Source organism: Equus asinus, chromosome 23, assembly GCF_041296235.1.
Source record: "Equus asinus isolate D_3611 breed Donkey chromosome 23, EquAss-T2T_v2, whole genome shotgun sequence".
Lineage (NCBI taxonomy): Eukaryota > Metazoa > Chordata > Mammalia > Perissodactyla > Equidae > Equus > Equus asinus.
Window position 1 is genome coordinate 57,715,542 of NC_091812.1, and position 14,030 is coordinate 57,729,571.

At 42.6% G+C, this 14,030-nt stretch overlaps 1 protein-coding gene across 1 annotated transcript in view; it reads left to right on the forward strand.

Moving 5' to 3' along the window:
- The window catches only part of TEK (TEK receptor tyrosine kinase), a 106,517-nt gene that overhangs the window by 52,650 nt on the left and 39,837 nt on the right, over positions 1-14,030 (forward strand). Inside the window, exons 3-8 of the mRNA XM_014853381.3 lie at positions 2,468-2,578; positions 3,444-3,596; positions 6,496-6,627; positions 7,104-7,244; positions 9,973-10,101; positions 13,362-13,513. Coding sequence (XP_014708867.1) covers positions 2,468-2,578; positions 3,444-3,596; positions 6,496-6,627; positions 7,104-7,244; positions 9,973-10,101; positions 13,362-13,513 — 818 coding nt within the window. The remainder of the gene's footprint in view (positions 1-2,467; positions 2,579-3,443; positions 3,597-6,495; positions 6,628-7,103; positions 7,245-9,972; positions 10,102-13,361; positions 13,514-14,030) is intronic.

A 14,030-nucleotide genomic window follows, 5' to 3' on the forward strand; every position in this document is an offset into this window, starting at 1 on the left:
CCCAAAAGTCCCCTCACACAGTCCCCTGCTTGCCTTCCCTATATGGCCGGTCCATTTGAGTACTGCTGAGAAGGCTGCCACTCATGTCCATATTACCAATGTCAGCACAACAGTGTGGCTGTTTATTTATATTTGGGAAGGATACTGACCTCTTCTAAGCACCTGGGGCCTTGGCATACATCATTTAATATTCCTAACAATCTTTTAAGGTAAATATTTTTACTTCCACCTGACAGATGAGGAAACTGATGTTCAGAGGTGAAGTAACTCACTCAGAAGGACAGTAGTGGTAGAGGGTGGCCTCAAGCCCAGGGCTATCTTATCCCAGGGCTCACAGTGCCCTTTGATCTACACCATTCCCATCTGTGTTTGCCCCATGTCACTGTCTGCACCAAGGCATTTATGTAGGGGTCCTGGCAGGCCACTCTGCCTGGGTCAGTAGGCACAGAGGAAAACAAGCAGGCGAACCTAAAGCCCTGGTCCTTCTGAGTGTGGGTCAGAGGCAACTTCTGGCCTCCTGGGTTAGCTCTCTAAGCCAGCAGTGCACATGGCACTTGGTCAGCCTCTCTCAAGCCACCAGTCGGAAAGTCACAGATGAGACAAGAATGAAGGCTGACTCACCCACGGTCCTCAGCGAGAGTCTCTCTGGTCCTCAAGACTTGGTCCTAGGCTGAAACTCTATAAGAATTCAGACCTTAGGGCACAGAGCGTTTTGCTATTGGTCTCAAATTTAGGTGCATTCTGGTCAGAGAATTTGTTCTACAGGATATTGATTCTTGGTTATTCATGGAGATGTGATTTATGGCTTAACAGGGAAGCAATATGCTTGAAAATAACATGTATTCAGATAGCTGGGTACAAGGGTCCATGAATATCCAACAGACCTTTAATTGTGTTGTTTAAATCTATCTTTGTCCTTGGTATTTTTGGTCTGTTGGATGAATCAGTTTCTGAAAGTATCCATTATGCTTGTGGATTTGTCCGTTTCATCCTTTAATCCAGGCAGTTTTTATTTCAGGGGTTTTAAAGCTCTGTTGTTAGATGCATATATGAGTTCAGGATTATTATATCTTTCCAGTGGATGGGTCCTTTTTATCATCATGTAAAGACCATCTTTATCCCTAAAATTTTATTTTGGCTTTAGAATAAGTTTTTCTTCTGATATACATATTGCAATATCAGCCTCTTTCAGTTGTTATTAGTCCAGTATATATTTTTCTATCCCTTTATTCTCAATCTTGTGTGTATGTCATTATGTTTAGCTCATGAAAAGAGCACATAGTTATATATATTTTTTTAATTCATTCTGAAAGTCTCTAGCTTTTAACGTAGATTTGGCTTCTGCCATTTTGTTCTGTCTTTTCTGTGTTCCATGATTTGGGTTGTGGGGGGTTCCCCCCCCTCCTTTTATGTCTTCTGTTTAGTTTCATTCTCTCCTGTGCTCCAGCTGCAGAAGGAATTCTGTTTCTCTTTTTTTATTGGTGATCCGTACATTTTTTACGTTGACTTAAATTATATGTCAATTATACCTCAATAAAGCTGACATTAAAAAATTGGCTTAACTTCATAAAGCCTGAAGTTAATCCCCCCTTATTCTTGTAGTTGTGGCTTTCTGCAGGTTATGGTGTCAGTTAAAGGAATTCAGAAAATGTTGTGGCTGGAAGTACGTTAGAAGATTTTATTCACACATCTTGTCCAATAAACCAAGGAACTCAGGCAATGTGGTGTTCCAAGCCAGACACAGAGACAGAAGTTTCCAAAATGATCTTATAAGACAAATATACAGTAACTTCTCCAGTCTCCTCCTAGTACTGTTCAGTCCCATGACTATGCCAGTTCATATACAGATAATTAAAAGGTAAAAGGCAAGTATTGGATCCCATCTTTGACTTATTCTTCAATATTCCAATATTTACAGCATTAGTAATAAATATAGCATTGTGCTGATTCCGTTTGAGAAATGCTTGGGGAATTCTAAAGCAATGAGAATTATTTGGAGCCACAATAACCCAAAAGGACAAAGGGACAAGCCATTTGGCAAATGTCTGGCCATTCATATTCCTTTCCACTTTGAGGAAACTTGGTAGGGATTTGAAGAATGCTGGCAGATTCATACTTAATATAGTTTATAGTTAATATCAGGTCTTCATTTGGTAATAGATATTAATTGGCACAAAGTCCTCAGCACCCCCCAAAACAATTGCGTGGAAAAATTGTGTATATGTATATTGTGTGTATATATTTACCTTTTTACAGAGGAAGTGACCATTCCTTTCATCTGATTCTTCAGAAGGTATATAACCTCAAGAAAGGTTAAAACACCTTAGCTACCACTGTTTTTAATACGAAGACCAGCTGACTCCTGCCTATCGCCAGCCCTCATCTTCTAAAGTTCAAAGTTCAGTCGCTCTTGAAGAAAGTGTGCGATCTGATTTTTCTCATTTGTTTTCTCTCGCTCTTTTAAAAGCTTCCTTCCTACCAGCTACACTAACTATGACTGTGGACAGGGGAGATAATGTGAACATATCTTTCAAAAAGGTGTTGATTAAAGAAGAGGATGCAGTGATTTACAAAAATGGTGAGTATGTGTTTTGTTTCCTTCCAGCACGATGGTGTGAGACATCAGATAGCACAAAACATATCGAGTTGTTATCCTATTGCAGTCTTCGGGACAGACGTTTGAAGCACAGCTCCTATGAGGCAGGCTAAGGCAATTCTGTGATAGAAGCTCTCCCAGGCAAGGTTTGTTGATTTAGTCCAATAAATTAAAGTGGAGAGTCATATACATACATGAATGTGCATATATTGTACATTTATGGATGTACAATATGAATTATGGATGTACCATAAAACCCCATCCTGATGTGATTTCTGCCATGTAAAATGTTTGGTTGTTTGATTGCAAGTTTAAGGAAATGACCAGAGCGAACCTGGGAGCCAATTGGCAGTAGTTCTGGGGGTCCAAGTGTGCAATCCAAATCTGTCGAGGGCCAACTACGGTTTGGCATCCCTTGGTGGCAGTTGTCTGGTTGAGCTGAAATATTTATGGGGATTATTCTGAGTTCTGTGGAGGGATAGGGCTTCCAGATTGGAGTGATTCTAGGTATCTCCTGGTTAATCAATTAGTTGGCAGGGTTACCTGACATCTCCCACCAGCTTTGCCTGTTCAGCTCTCCCTGCAGAAGATAAGAACTCTAGCCTACCCTTGTTTCATGTGTTTCGTAGTGGGTCCCATAGACTAACCTATCTGCTCAGTCACCATAGCTTTCTTGACTGTCAGGAGAGCACCAAATAGCTCAGCCTTTTCATTCCTCAGCCACATCCAATATGCTAGAGCACATTTTCCATGTCAGGTCAGGGAAAGCTGATCGAGTGGAGGGACCAGACAAGGAAACAGGAGTGTTTGAGTGTGACCATTGTTCTCCGCTCTCCTCCCTTACCAGGTTCCTTCATCCATTCAGTGCCCCGGCACGAAGTACCTGATATTTTAGAAGTGCATCTGCCTCATGCCCAGCCCCAGGATGCTGGAGTGTACTCGGCCAGGTACATAGGAGGAAACCTCTTCACCTCGGCCTTCACCAGGCTGATAGTCCGGAGTAAGTGACTGAGAGCCCGCCATCTGTGATGGTATAGTTGTTAGGATTTTCAGTTGCAAGTAACAGAAACTGACTCTGGCTACTTAATCAAAAACCAGGGATTGGTTGGAAGTTTACTAAGGACTCTTAGAAAATTGATGGAAAAGCTGACAAGCAAGTTTCTAGAAAAGATAGGCTCCAAGGAAGATCTGGGGCTCAGCACTGTGGGAGAGAGGGTGGGCTTTCTCTCAAGGATGCTAACTTAGCTTCAGTGATGTTTCTTTGAATTCCAAATTTTGAATTCCCAGGAGAGAGAAGCAAATTGGCCTAACATATATTGCATATCTACTCGCCTAGACCAATGAGCTGTAAACAAGGATGGGGCCACATCCTACAGTGCAGGCAGTAGGACCTCACGCTTGAATAGCAGCATCATTCCTAGAAAAAGTGGGAATCACAGCGAGCTGGCGTCTCCCTGCCAGGTGTCTGCTACAGAGGGATGAGCTGGGCCTTCTGGGTTGGTCTAATATCTAGTCAAACATTTAGTCTGTAAATCCCACACTTTCCAGATCATTTAACTCTCTAATGTGATTTCTATTTTCACGTTTGAAAAATACAAAAGTTAGAACTAGTGAAAACAATTTTTTCCCTTATCGTAACTATCAAAATGGAGACTTACTGTCACCAGTAGTTTTCACAAGAACTTGATGTACAAAAAATAAAAAATTTGCCCTGAATTTTCCCCAGCTATGCCAGGTAGTAATGATGTTGAATATTCAGGCCTTCGGGTCTAAGTAGTTGGATGCTCTGTCATTCCTCTAAAGGTTGTTATCTCTAACGCACGAAGAGTATTTATTTTGCTTTGCATTATATTCATTCATTCATTCATTCAACAAATATGTGTAGATTGTACCTCTGTGTCAGGCATTGTGTTGGTGTTGGGAATACAAGGATGATAAGATGAATCACTGTCCCTTGGGTAATTCCAAATCAGAACAGGTACATTTATAAATAGACAAACAGATATAGCGATATGACAGTACGATTATGAAAAGTGTGATTCATCTAGTTTGGGCGGATGAAATCCCCTTTTGTTCCACTGCACTCATGGAGAGTCTGAGTGGCAAGGATACAGTTTGCATTCATTTCATTTGGATAGTTTTTCTCCAGTCTGATACAGCACCAGCTGCCAGGGGTACTCAGAGTTGGGGCAAATGGCAGACTTTCCAGCAATATCAGAAACATCAGATGTTGATATATAGTAAAAGGTTTAAAGCTTTTTTTTAAATGTCAAAACAAAGTCGAGTCTACCTGACTTAGCGTAGACTCGAATTTAAAATTCACTTGAACTTTTAAGATAAAGCAAAAGACTTCAACACATTTCGATCTCCACGTTGTCTCTTTTCAGATTGCTGGGAGCACACGTTTATCATCTTTTGCTCTTAGGAGTATTTCAGTGGAACTGTCTGAGAAGCACAGCCAATATCTAAAATCACTCTAAGAAAGTTTGAGTCGGGCCACAGTCATCCCATTTAAAAGTATTTTTCCCCAGTGTGTCCTCTTTGATGTTTAGTAAGGAATGAGGTAGAACTGAAGGCATTTGTCCATTCCCCATAACTGTAGGGTGTCTTTCCAGGATGAGTTGAAGCCTAGGAATAGTCAGTACTTAAAGCTGTGTGTTAAAAATCACACTGGTTGTATTTATAGAATCGATATCCTTCCCAATGCACATTCTCTTCCTGACAAAAGATTTCTCACAAGCACAAAGTTTATAGGACGTCTCTCTGTATTTCATGAATGTATGGTTTCCTAAAATACAAAACCACAAGGCTTTTGAAGAAAATACCAGAAGCCTAATTACATACTTGTTGCTTATCAACAAACTCTTTCCCCGATTTCTCCATCCCCAAGAAATCACCCCAATTATTCTCTCAAGGTTTATTCTTTCCTCCTTCCTAGGATTAGGAGTGAGGCTGGGACAGGTCCACAGATACGTACAGGCTGAGAGACATAGTTTAATGTAACATGCAGCCCATTCTCATCTCCTGTGTCTGCCATCATTAGTTTTCAACGTGTGCCAATAACCTGGGGTCTGGTTCTCAAGAAATTACTCATTGTGCAGAAGCATTTTTCCCTGTATATGTAAATATTAGCTTTTAGACATTCTGTAGCTCTATCTTGTATGTGGAAGCCTGTAAAAAAGGGTCTGTGTTGACAGTCTTCCTGATTATTTTAGAGAAAATACTGATAACCAGGGGTTCTTGCCAAAGAAATTACGAGGTTACATCAGCTGTAGGCACAGGTCCAAACTTACCACTGTGAGACTAACGTTCAGGGACAAAGACACTACTTCCTTTCAGGAGAGAAACTGAATTAAATTCCTGGCCACAACGGTCACCCCAACCCCACTGGGTTTGCCTTATATTGGAAGGTATCCATGGACTAATTGACAATCTAAAATTGCCAAGTGCTGGAGAGAAGTAGCTGGGAAATATGACTCCAGAAGCATTCTACCATCCTTCTCCTTGAGGTTTTGTGTATCTTGTTTCACTTCTTATATGTTTTCTACCTGAAAAGTAGGTGGATGTGACCGCTGCTGCTGCCCTTTTTAGCTGTATCCCTTCTCCACATACTCTAGACCAGAGGTTCTCGCATTCTCTGTATCAGCATCCTCTGGGAAGCCTTGTTTCATGCCATCTTCCATCCCCGAGACAGGAATAGTACTCCTTGTCTTTGTTTCTATCGTTATTTTCTGTTGGTGTATCTGTTTCACATGTTAGCTTTCAGAGAGCAGAGGTTGTGTTAGATTTACTTTATTCGCCGGTGTCAGCTAAAATGGCTGACACGTTGCAGGTGCTCCGTAAAGGTTTGTTGAATAAATGTGCTCCACTCACCACAGCCTTGTCTTCCTTCACAAAAGGATGTGAAGCTCAGAAGTGGGGACCAGAATGTAACCGTGTCTGCACCGCCTGTATGAACAACGCTGTCTGCCATGAAGATACTGGAGAATGCATTTGCCCTCCTGGGTTTATGGGGAGAACATGTGAGAAGGGTAAGTCAAGAGTTCTCGATGAGTAAGTCGTGGATTTAAAAGGCCATCATTGTTGGATTTAGAATTTTAGATCTGGACAAAGTTGGGAATGGAAGCTAAATGGCCCCTGCTAGGCCGTATGGTACCTTTGTGTGAATTAGAAAAAGGTGCTCTTTCCTAAAGGTTCTTTATTGCCAACTACTGGAAAGTTGTAATAAGTATATAAATCTATGATGTGTGTGATATGAATGTCACCCCCTAGGTTTGTGCAGTACACAACCTGTACAACTGTGGGTGGTGGCTCTGATGTCCTCTCTGTGGGGCAGTTTCATTATCTGTAAAATAGGCCATAAGGGGGTGTTCACCCTGCCCATGCCACAGCTGAGACTGGATAATTTTCCATGTTCTTCCACCTAGGAGAGATCCTTTAAAAGAAGAATCATGCATGACAAGGACTTGCCTATTTCACTCTGAATCATCTTTTTCTCCCCTCAAAGCTTGTGGACTGCACACGTTTGGCAGAACTTGTAAAGAAAGGTGTAGTGGACCAGAGGGATGCAAGTCCTACGTGTTCTGTCTCCCAGACCCCTACGGGTGTTCCTGTGCCACAGGCTGGAAGGGTCTGCAGTGCAATGAAGGTATGCACCAATCATACTCTCCAGCAGAAAAAGTTCTAGCAGGTGTCCCAAGGAGCTCCAGCTGGCTGCCAATCATCGTGTGGGGTATACCTGGACTGCTCAGTCAGCCATCCGTCCCTGAGCCACAGGGCTTTGAATCACAGATGTTTTCATCCGAAGTTACTTATGCCTTTACATTAGACTCTGGGCCTCATAGAAATTGCTTCTCATACACATCACCTGGGAATCTTATTAAAACACAGATTCTGATTCCATAGGTCTGGACCGGGGCCTGGGGTTCTGCATCTCTAACAACCTCCCAGGTGGTGCTGATGCTCTTGGGTTCAGAGCACACTTTGAGTTGGAAGGTCACAGAAGACTTGTTTTTTCAGTACGTCATAAATATCAGCCCTTTTTAGGTCACCTCCAGACAGGATTTGGGATTTGAAAATCAAGGAAGTTAACATCTTATCTTCTGTGGAACTTACTCAAACAGTCCTAACTTCACCTACTCAGAGGTGCCCTCTGCCCTTTCTCGAATATACTTTCACATTTGATAGGGCTCAAAGGCGTGTATTTCATGTCTGTTTTCCAGTATGCTCCTCACATCTCCTGTACACAGTAGCTTAACGTGAACCTGCAGCCAAATATGCCAGACCACCCCTAGTGAATATGAAGGCGTGAATTAGCCATTACCTCACAAAGCCACCTTTATCCACATTTGGCACTACTGGGAGCTGTGAGGGGGTCCCCAGTGACTTGATAACAATGCTCTAGGGCAGAGCAGTTCAGTAGAAATATAAGCAAGCCAGATATGTAATTCAATTTTTTTCTAGTAGCCACATTAAAATAGTAAAAGAAACAGGTGAAATAATTTTAATATCTATCTAACTGAATATATCAAAAATATTATCACTTCCATATGAAATCAATAGAAAAAGTATGAATGAGATGTTTTACACTCCTCTTTTCATACTAAGGCTTTGAAATCTCCATTTGGACTAGCCCTATTTTGAGCGCGCAGTAGCCGTCCGTGGCTAGCAGCTGCCATACTGGATGGCAGAGTGCTGGGGCTGAGTAAGAGGGAAAAGAGGAGATTACATGAAAGTCAGCTTCAGCTACCCACAAAACCTCACTCGGCTCGCTCTAAATGCTGCCTCTGGCCCCCAAGGAAGATTGAGGGAGCCACAGCAGTGGATGAATCCTACCTGGCCTCAGAAATGTATACCTTAAAGTAAAAGGCGCCTCCAGGTAGGGGCAGATCCAGTCCCTCTTTCAAGAGAGAATATTAAAAAATCATACACAAATTAAAAAAAAAAAACGTTCATATGGGAACACTTTGCTAGGGCCCAGGAAGGGATGCATGCATGCGAGGAGTCTAGACCATAAGCTTCATCAGCTACACAGTCAATGTGTCTCCAGACCCAGGTTTATAAGAGCACATTTATTAACTCACTCCAACCCATGAAGCTCAAAAAATTACTAGGATTTTATGAATTGAAGTATTTTAGTGTTCTCTCAGACTCCTTCCTCGGACCTCCACTTACATGTGTGTCACACCCTTCGATATTGTCCCCTAGGTCCCTGAGGCTCTAATCATTTTTTGTAGCTTTCTCCCTATCTGTGTTCTTCAGGTTGAATATCTATTGATCTAACTTTGTGTTCATTGACTCTTTCTTCTATCATCTCCATTGTTTTGCTAAGTCCATATAGTGATATTTTTATTCCACATATTGTGTCTTTCAGTTCTAGAATGTCTTTTTTTATTTTTTATAGTTTTTCTTTGCTGAGATTCCTCATTGTTTTACTTGTTGTGAGCATATTTTCCTTTACCTGACTGAGCATGCTTATTATAGTTGCTTTAAAATTCTTGTCTACTATTTCCAGTATCTGGGTCATCAAGGTTGGTCTTTATTGATTTTCTTTTCTCCTGAGGCTAGATCGTAATTCTCCATTTCTTCTGTGTTGAGTTATTTGGGATTGTATCTTGGATATTGTGATGTTACATTGAGGAGACTCTGGAGTACGATATATTCTTTTTGGGAATGTTGATTTTGTTTTGTTATGATTTAGTGGGCAATCAACTTGGTATGAGTCAAACTGCAAATGCTGACTCTTAGGCATCGGCTCAGACTCAGTTCAGTGCTTTTATCCTTGGGCTGCTTTGAATCCGTACTTAGCGTGCGTGGTTCAGGGGCCAGGCAAAGATTTGGGACTTCCTTGCTCTGGCTCTCCTTTCTAGATTGTCCTTGCCACTTTCCAGTGGTGCTGGTTGCCCTGAGTCTGTCCCCTGTTTCTTCAGGTCAGTGAGACTACAGGTTTTCTCTGGAGTTTTAGGTCCCCAACATAGCGTTAGCTGTATCCAACTGTGAGACTAAAAGCAGGAAACTGGGAAGCATGCCATTCCTGTCTTCCAAATTTCAATTCCCCTTCAGAACCTGCCTGGTTCCCCCACTCTTCAGTGCTTTCAGGTAGCTGTCTTTTTATAGTTGTTATTAATGAAATTATATTAGTTCTTATTTATCAGAAGACTGGCTTGGTGGGAGCTTATTCAACTCTCCTGGAAACAGAATTCACCAGCCCTTTAATTTCCTGGGAATCCCAATAAATAATGCTGATAAATCACATACTACCTTCCATGAATCAGCAAGGTTGATAACTTGGAGAGAAAAATAAAACTAGCCACCTACACCCTGAGTTTTCTCCCTTCCCCTGGATTAACTCTGGTTTTTGGTGTCTCTGTTTACAGCCTGCCAGCCTGGTTATTATGGGCCAGACTGTAAGCTCAGGTGCAGGTGTACCAATGGGGAGACGTGTGATCGGTTCCAAGGGTGCCTCTGCGCTCCAGGACGCCAAGGGCTCCAGTGTGAGAGAGAAGGTAAAGCAAGGTAACACGGTGGTCAGGGCCATGTTAAGCGTGTCTGAACCAGGCTTTGCTGGTATAGTTCCTGCCCCAGTACCCCAAATTCTCAAACCACTCTGTTTCCATCCACAAGTTGGGAAGAATATAGCCCAACTCCTACAGGACAGCTTTCTGATTCTTTTCTACAAACTCTAATGCTGGCCTTCATTTCTCTTTCCACTAGGAATAAACCACATGCTCTTTGTAGCACAGTGAGTAATGACAGGCCAGCTGAGAGCTCCACTCACCTCTTTTGCCCCCTTCTCTAGGACCACCCTTTGCCCTGGATATGTACAGCAGGGAAAGAACTGCTTTGGAGAGATTGGGGCAAAAGGTATTTTTTAAAAGATAGTAAGAAAGAAGAAAATAGAGGAGGCCAACCCCATGCCGAGTGGTTAAGTTCTTGTGCTCTGCTTCAGTGGCCCGAGGTTCACTGGTTCGGATCCTGGGCACGGACCTACACACCACTCATCAAGCCATGCTGTGGCAGCATCCCACAGAGAAGAACTAGAATGACCTACAACTAGGATATATAACTATGTATTGGGACTTTGGGGTGTGGGGAGAAGAAGATTGGCAACAGATGTTAGCTGAGGGCCAATCTTCCTCACCAAAAAAAAAGCAAAAAAAAAAAGTCCTAAAAAAAAGAAAAAATAGAAATAGAAAAGATTGCCCTCAAAATGAAATTTTAAATAATTCTAGTGCAGAAATTACCATAGAGCAGAGGTCAGAAATTACCATAGAGCAGAGGTCAGCAAACTCTGACCCACAGACCAAAGCCAGCCCCCATCTTTTTAAAACAACTTTATTGAAATATAATTTTTATCATGAAGTCCATCCCTTTAAAATGTATAGTTCAACGGTTTTTAGTATATTTGCAGAGTTGTGCAACCATCACCATAATCTTTAGAGTATTTCCATCGTACTGAAAGAGATCTTGGGGCCACTCCCACTCTTCCCTCCTCCCAGCCCCTAGGAACCATTCATTCACTTTCTGTCTGTACAGATTGGCTTATTCTTGACATTTTGTATACTGTAAATGGAATCATACAGCGTGTGGTCTTTTGTGGCTGGCTTCTTTCATTACCATAATGTTTTTGAGATTTATCGATGTTGTAGCACCTAGCAGTACTTCATTCCTTTTTCTTGCCCCACCATCTGCTGTCATTAAGAAAGTTTTACTGGAGCGCAGCCACGCCCATCCGTCTGCAGTAGGTGGTACATGGCTGCCTTTACACCACAGCAGAGCTGAGTAGCTACCACAGAGAACTTATGGCTTGCCGAGCTGAAAATGTTTACTATTAGTCCTCTGCAGAATGTTTGTTAACCCTTGCCCTAGAATATATTTTTTAAAATTAAAAGAAGCGTATTTTCAAAATTTAAAAATAATAAACATATAGTACTTTTTCAGTCAAATAAATATAAATGTCATAGAAGGGAACACATCCAGTGAAATCTACACTCAGAGTAGAAAGATGTTGATAACCTTTTCTCTGCGAGTGTTAGAAATCAGCAAATACGGGGGAAATACGAACAATTGTTTTCTCCAAGGCTTTGGCTTCTCAGCTTTATCCTTTTTCTTCTTTCTCCAGACTTTGGACTTTCTACAGGGCAGGAATCTGGGAGGGCCTAGGAAGGGAAGGAAATGCCTTGGGGCTGCCAGAGGCTGGGATTGTAAATGGGCCACTAAAAAGCTTAAGGATTTGGATTTTTTGTTTTGCTCCTTCCTTTCTGTTCTAAGGCTGATGTTGCAACAGGTGTGAGAATTTGAGACCTAGATCCGGGCTCTGGGCTTTCAGAGAGCAGCCCCCTGTCCCCAGCACCCCATCCCCGCCTCCACCTGTGCATCTACCTTCGCCTCCATCCAGCTACAGAAAATGCAGGGGCAGAGGGAAGGAAAGAAATACCGTAAAAGCTTCAAAGCACTTATAAAAATTCCTACGCAAATAACTAATAAGGTTGAAAGATTTGTAAATTTTCTAATCACAAGCTCTCCACGTCTACAGATATAGCAAGGAATTACCTTTGTAGGTATCAGACCTCTTTCTCTCTTGCTCCACACACTTTGCCTGTTTCATTACAGGCCTGAGAAATAGGATAGCCATATAAACTGTCAATATTGGTGTGTTTACTTAACCCCACCTTCTCCCAGCACCCCTACGAAGCAGCACGCGAGTGAAACAGCTCCTTCTCCTACATTCCTTACAGAATGTTGGACTGTTTTCAACCATGTCTCACATTTAGTTACAAATGGTCGAGCTTCTCTAAGACCCTACAGTTCAGAATAAAATTGTTATATTTCAGGCTTATTCATTCTCTACTATGCAGATATTAGACAGGGAATCCTGATGGCTTTGTTGATATCAGAGACATTTTTTCTCCTTTCAACATTGGCAGCAACATTTTTGATTTGGCTGTTGACTAGGAATTGATTTGGGGGAGTTATATTCCACTTTACTTCTTAGATGTAAACGTGAATATTTTTAATCACCCGCCGCTTGCAGACTTCCCAATCAATGAGACAGCTCTCATATCTCAAAATCAAGGATCATCCCTGGTATTGCTTGCTGAGTGGAAGAAGAACTAGTTTTTGTTTTTTGCTTTTGTTTTTGTAAAACTTGTCTTAAAAAGCAAGAGGCGGGGGCCGGCCCGGTGATGTAGTAGTTAAGGTTGCATGCTCTGCTTCGGCAGCCTGGGGTCTGCCAGTTTGGATCCTGGGTGCAGACCTAGCACTGCTTTGTCAAGCCACTCTGTGGTGGCATCCCATATAAAATAGAGGAAGATTGGCACAGACGTTAGCTCAGCAACAATCTTCCTTAAGCAGAAAGAGGAAAATTGGCAACAGATGTTAGCTTGGGGCCAATCTTCTTCAGGAAAAGGAAAAAAAAAAAGAAGAAGAGAGGGACTGAACAATCCGGTCTGCGGAGATGTGGCGGAGATGATCTTTTCAATATTGAGACTGTACCTCCCAGGTCCACCACAGCATTATAGTAGAGTGTGGACTCTGGATTCATAAAGATCTGAGCTTGAATCTAGACTCTGAGCCCAATTCTCCTCAACTATAAAATAGGGACCACAATAGCACCCACCTCACAAGTTTATTATGTGATGATAAAACAATGTAAAAGTTGCGAAGTTCTTGCCCGGTGCGTGACTTGCTAAATGTTAGCTGCTTTTATTGTTACTGTGCTGGTGTGTTACAGATTAGATTTTACAGTGCTACTTTCTTCGTTCAGGCATGCCAAGGATGACCCCAAAGATAGAGGATTTGCCAGATCACACAGAAGTAAACAGTGGGAAATTCAACCCCATCTGCAAAGCCTCTGGCCAGCCACTACCTGCTAATGAAGAAATGACCCTCGTGAAGCCGGATGGGACAGTGCTCCATGTAAGAGCTATTCTTAACCTGACCTCCTGACATCACTGGATGCTTTCAGTGTAGTCATCACTCCCCCAAAGGCTAGATTCCATCGAAGCTTGCATCCTCCTGTGCCACTGTGTTGTTAGCTTTGACAACATGCCATATCCCTGGGGAGTAGAGCAGACTGGCTGCAGCCTCAGTGGTTTCCCCTGCACGGCCAGCCCTGCAGTGAAGGCTGGAAATACGCCACCACAGGGGAAGTGGTGGAACTGAGTGCCAAGGATGGCACTTACTCTGCAGAACTGTCTGGCTGTGTATGGTAAGATGTGTGTGTCAGCCTGTGCCAGGCTCTGCCCCCACCATACCCTCATCTCTGACTCCTCAGATCAGGAAGGGAGAGGTGTCCAGTGGCCATGAAGGAGGGTTGCAACCCGTGAGTCAGCAGGAGACTCATGTGCTACCTACCAGGTGCTACCAGCACATGAGGCTGTGATCATTGGCCTCCTCCTAGCATGTTCTGTGGAGCAGCAATTAGCGGAGTGTA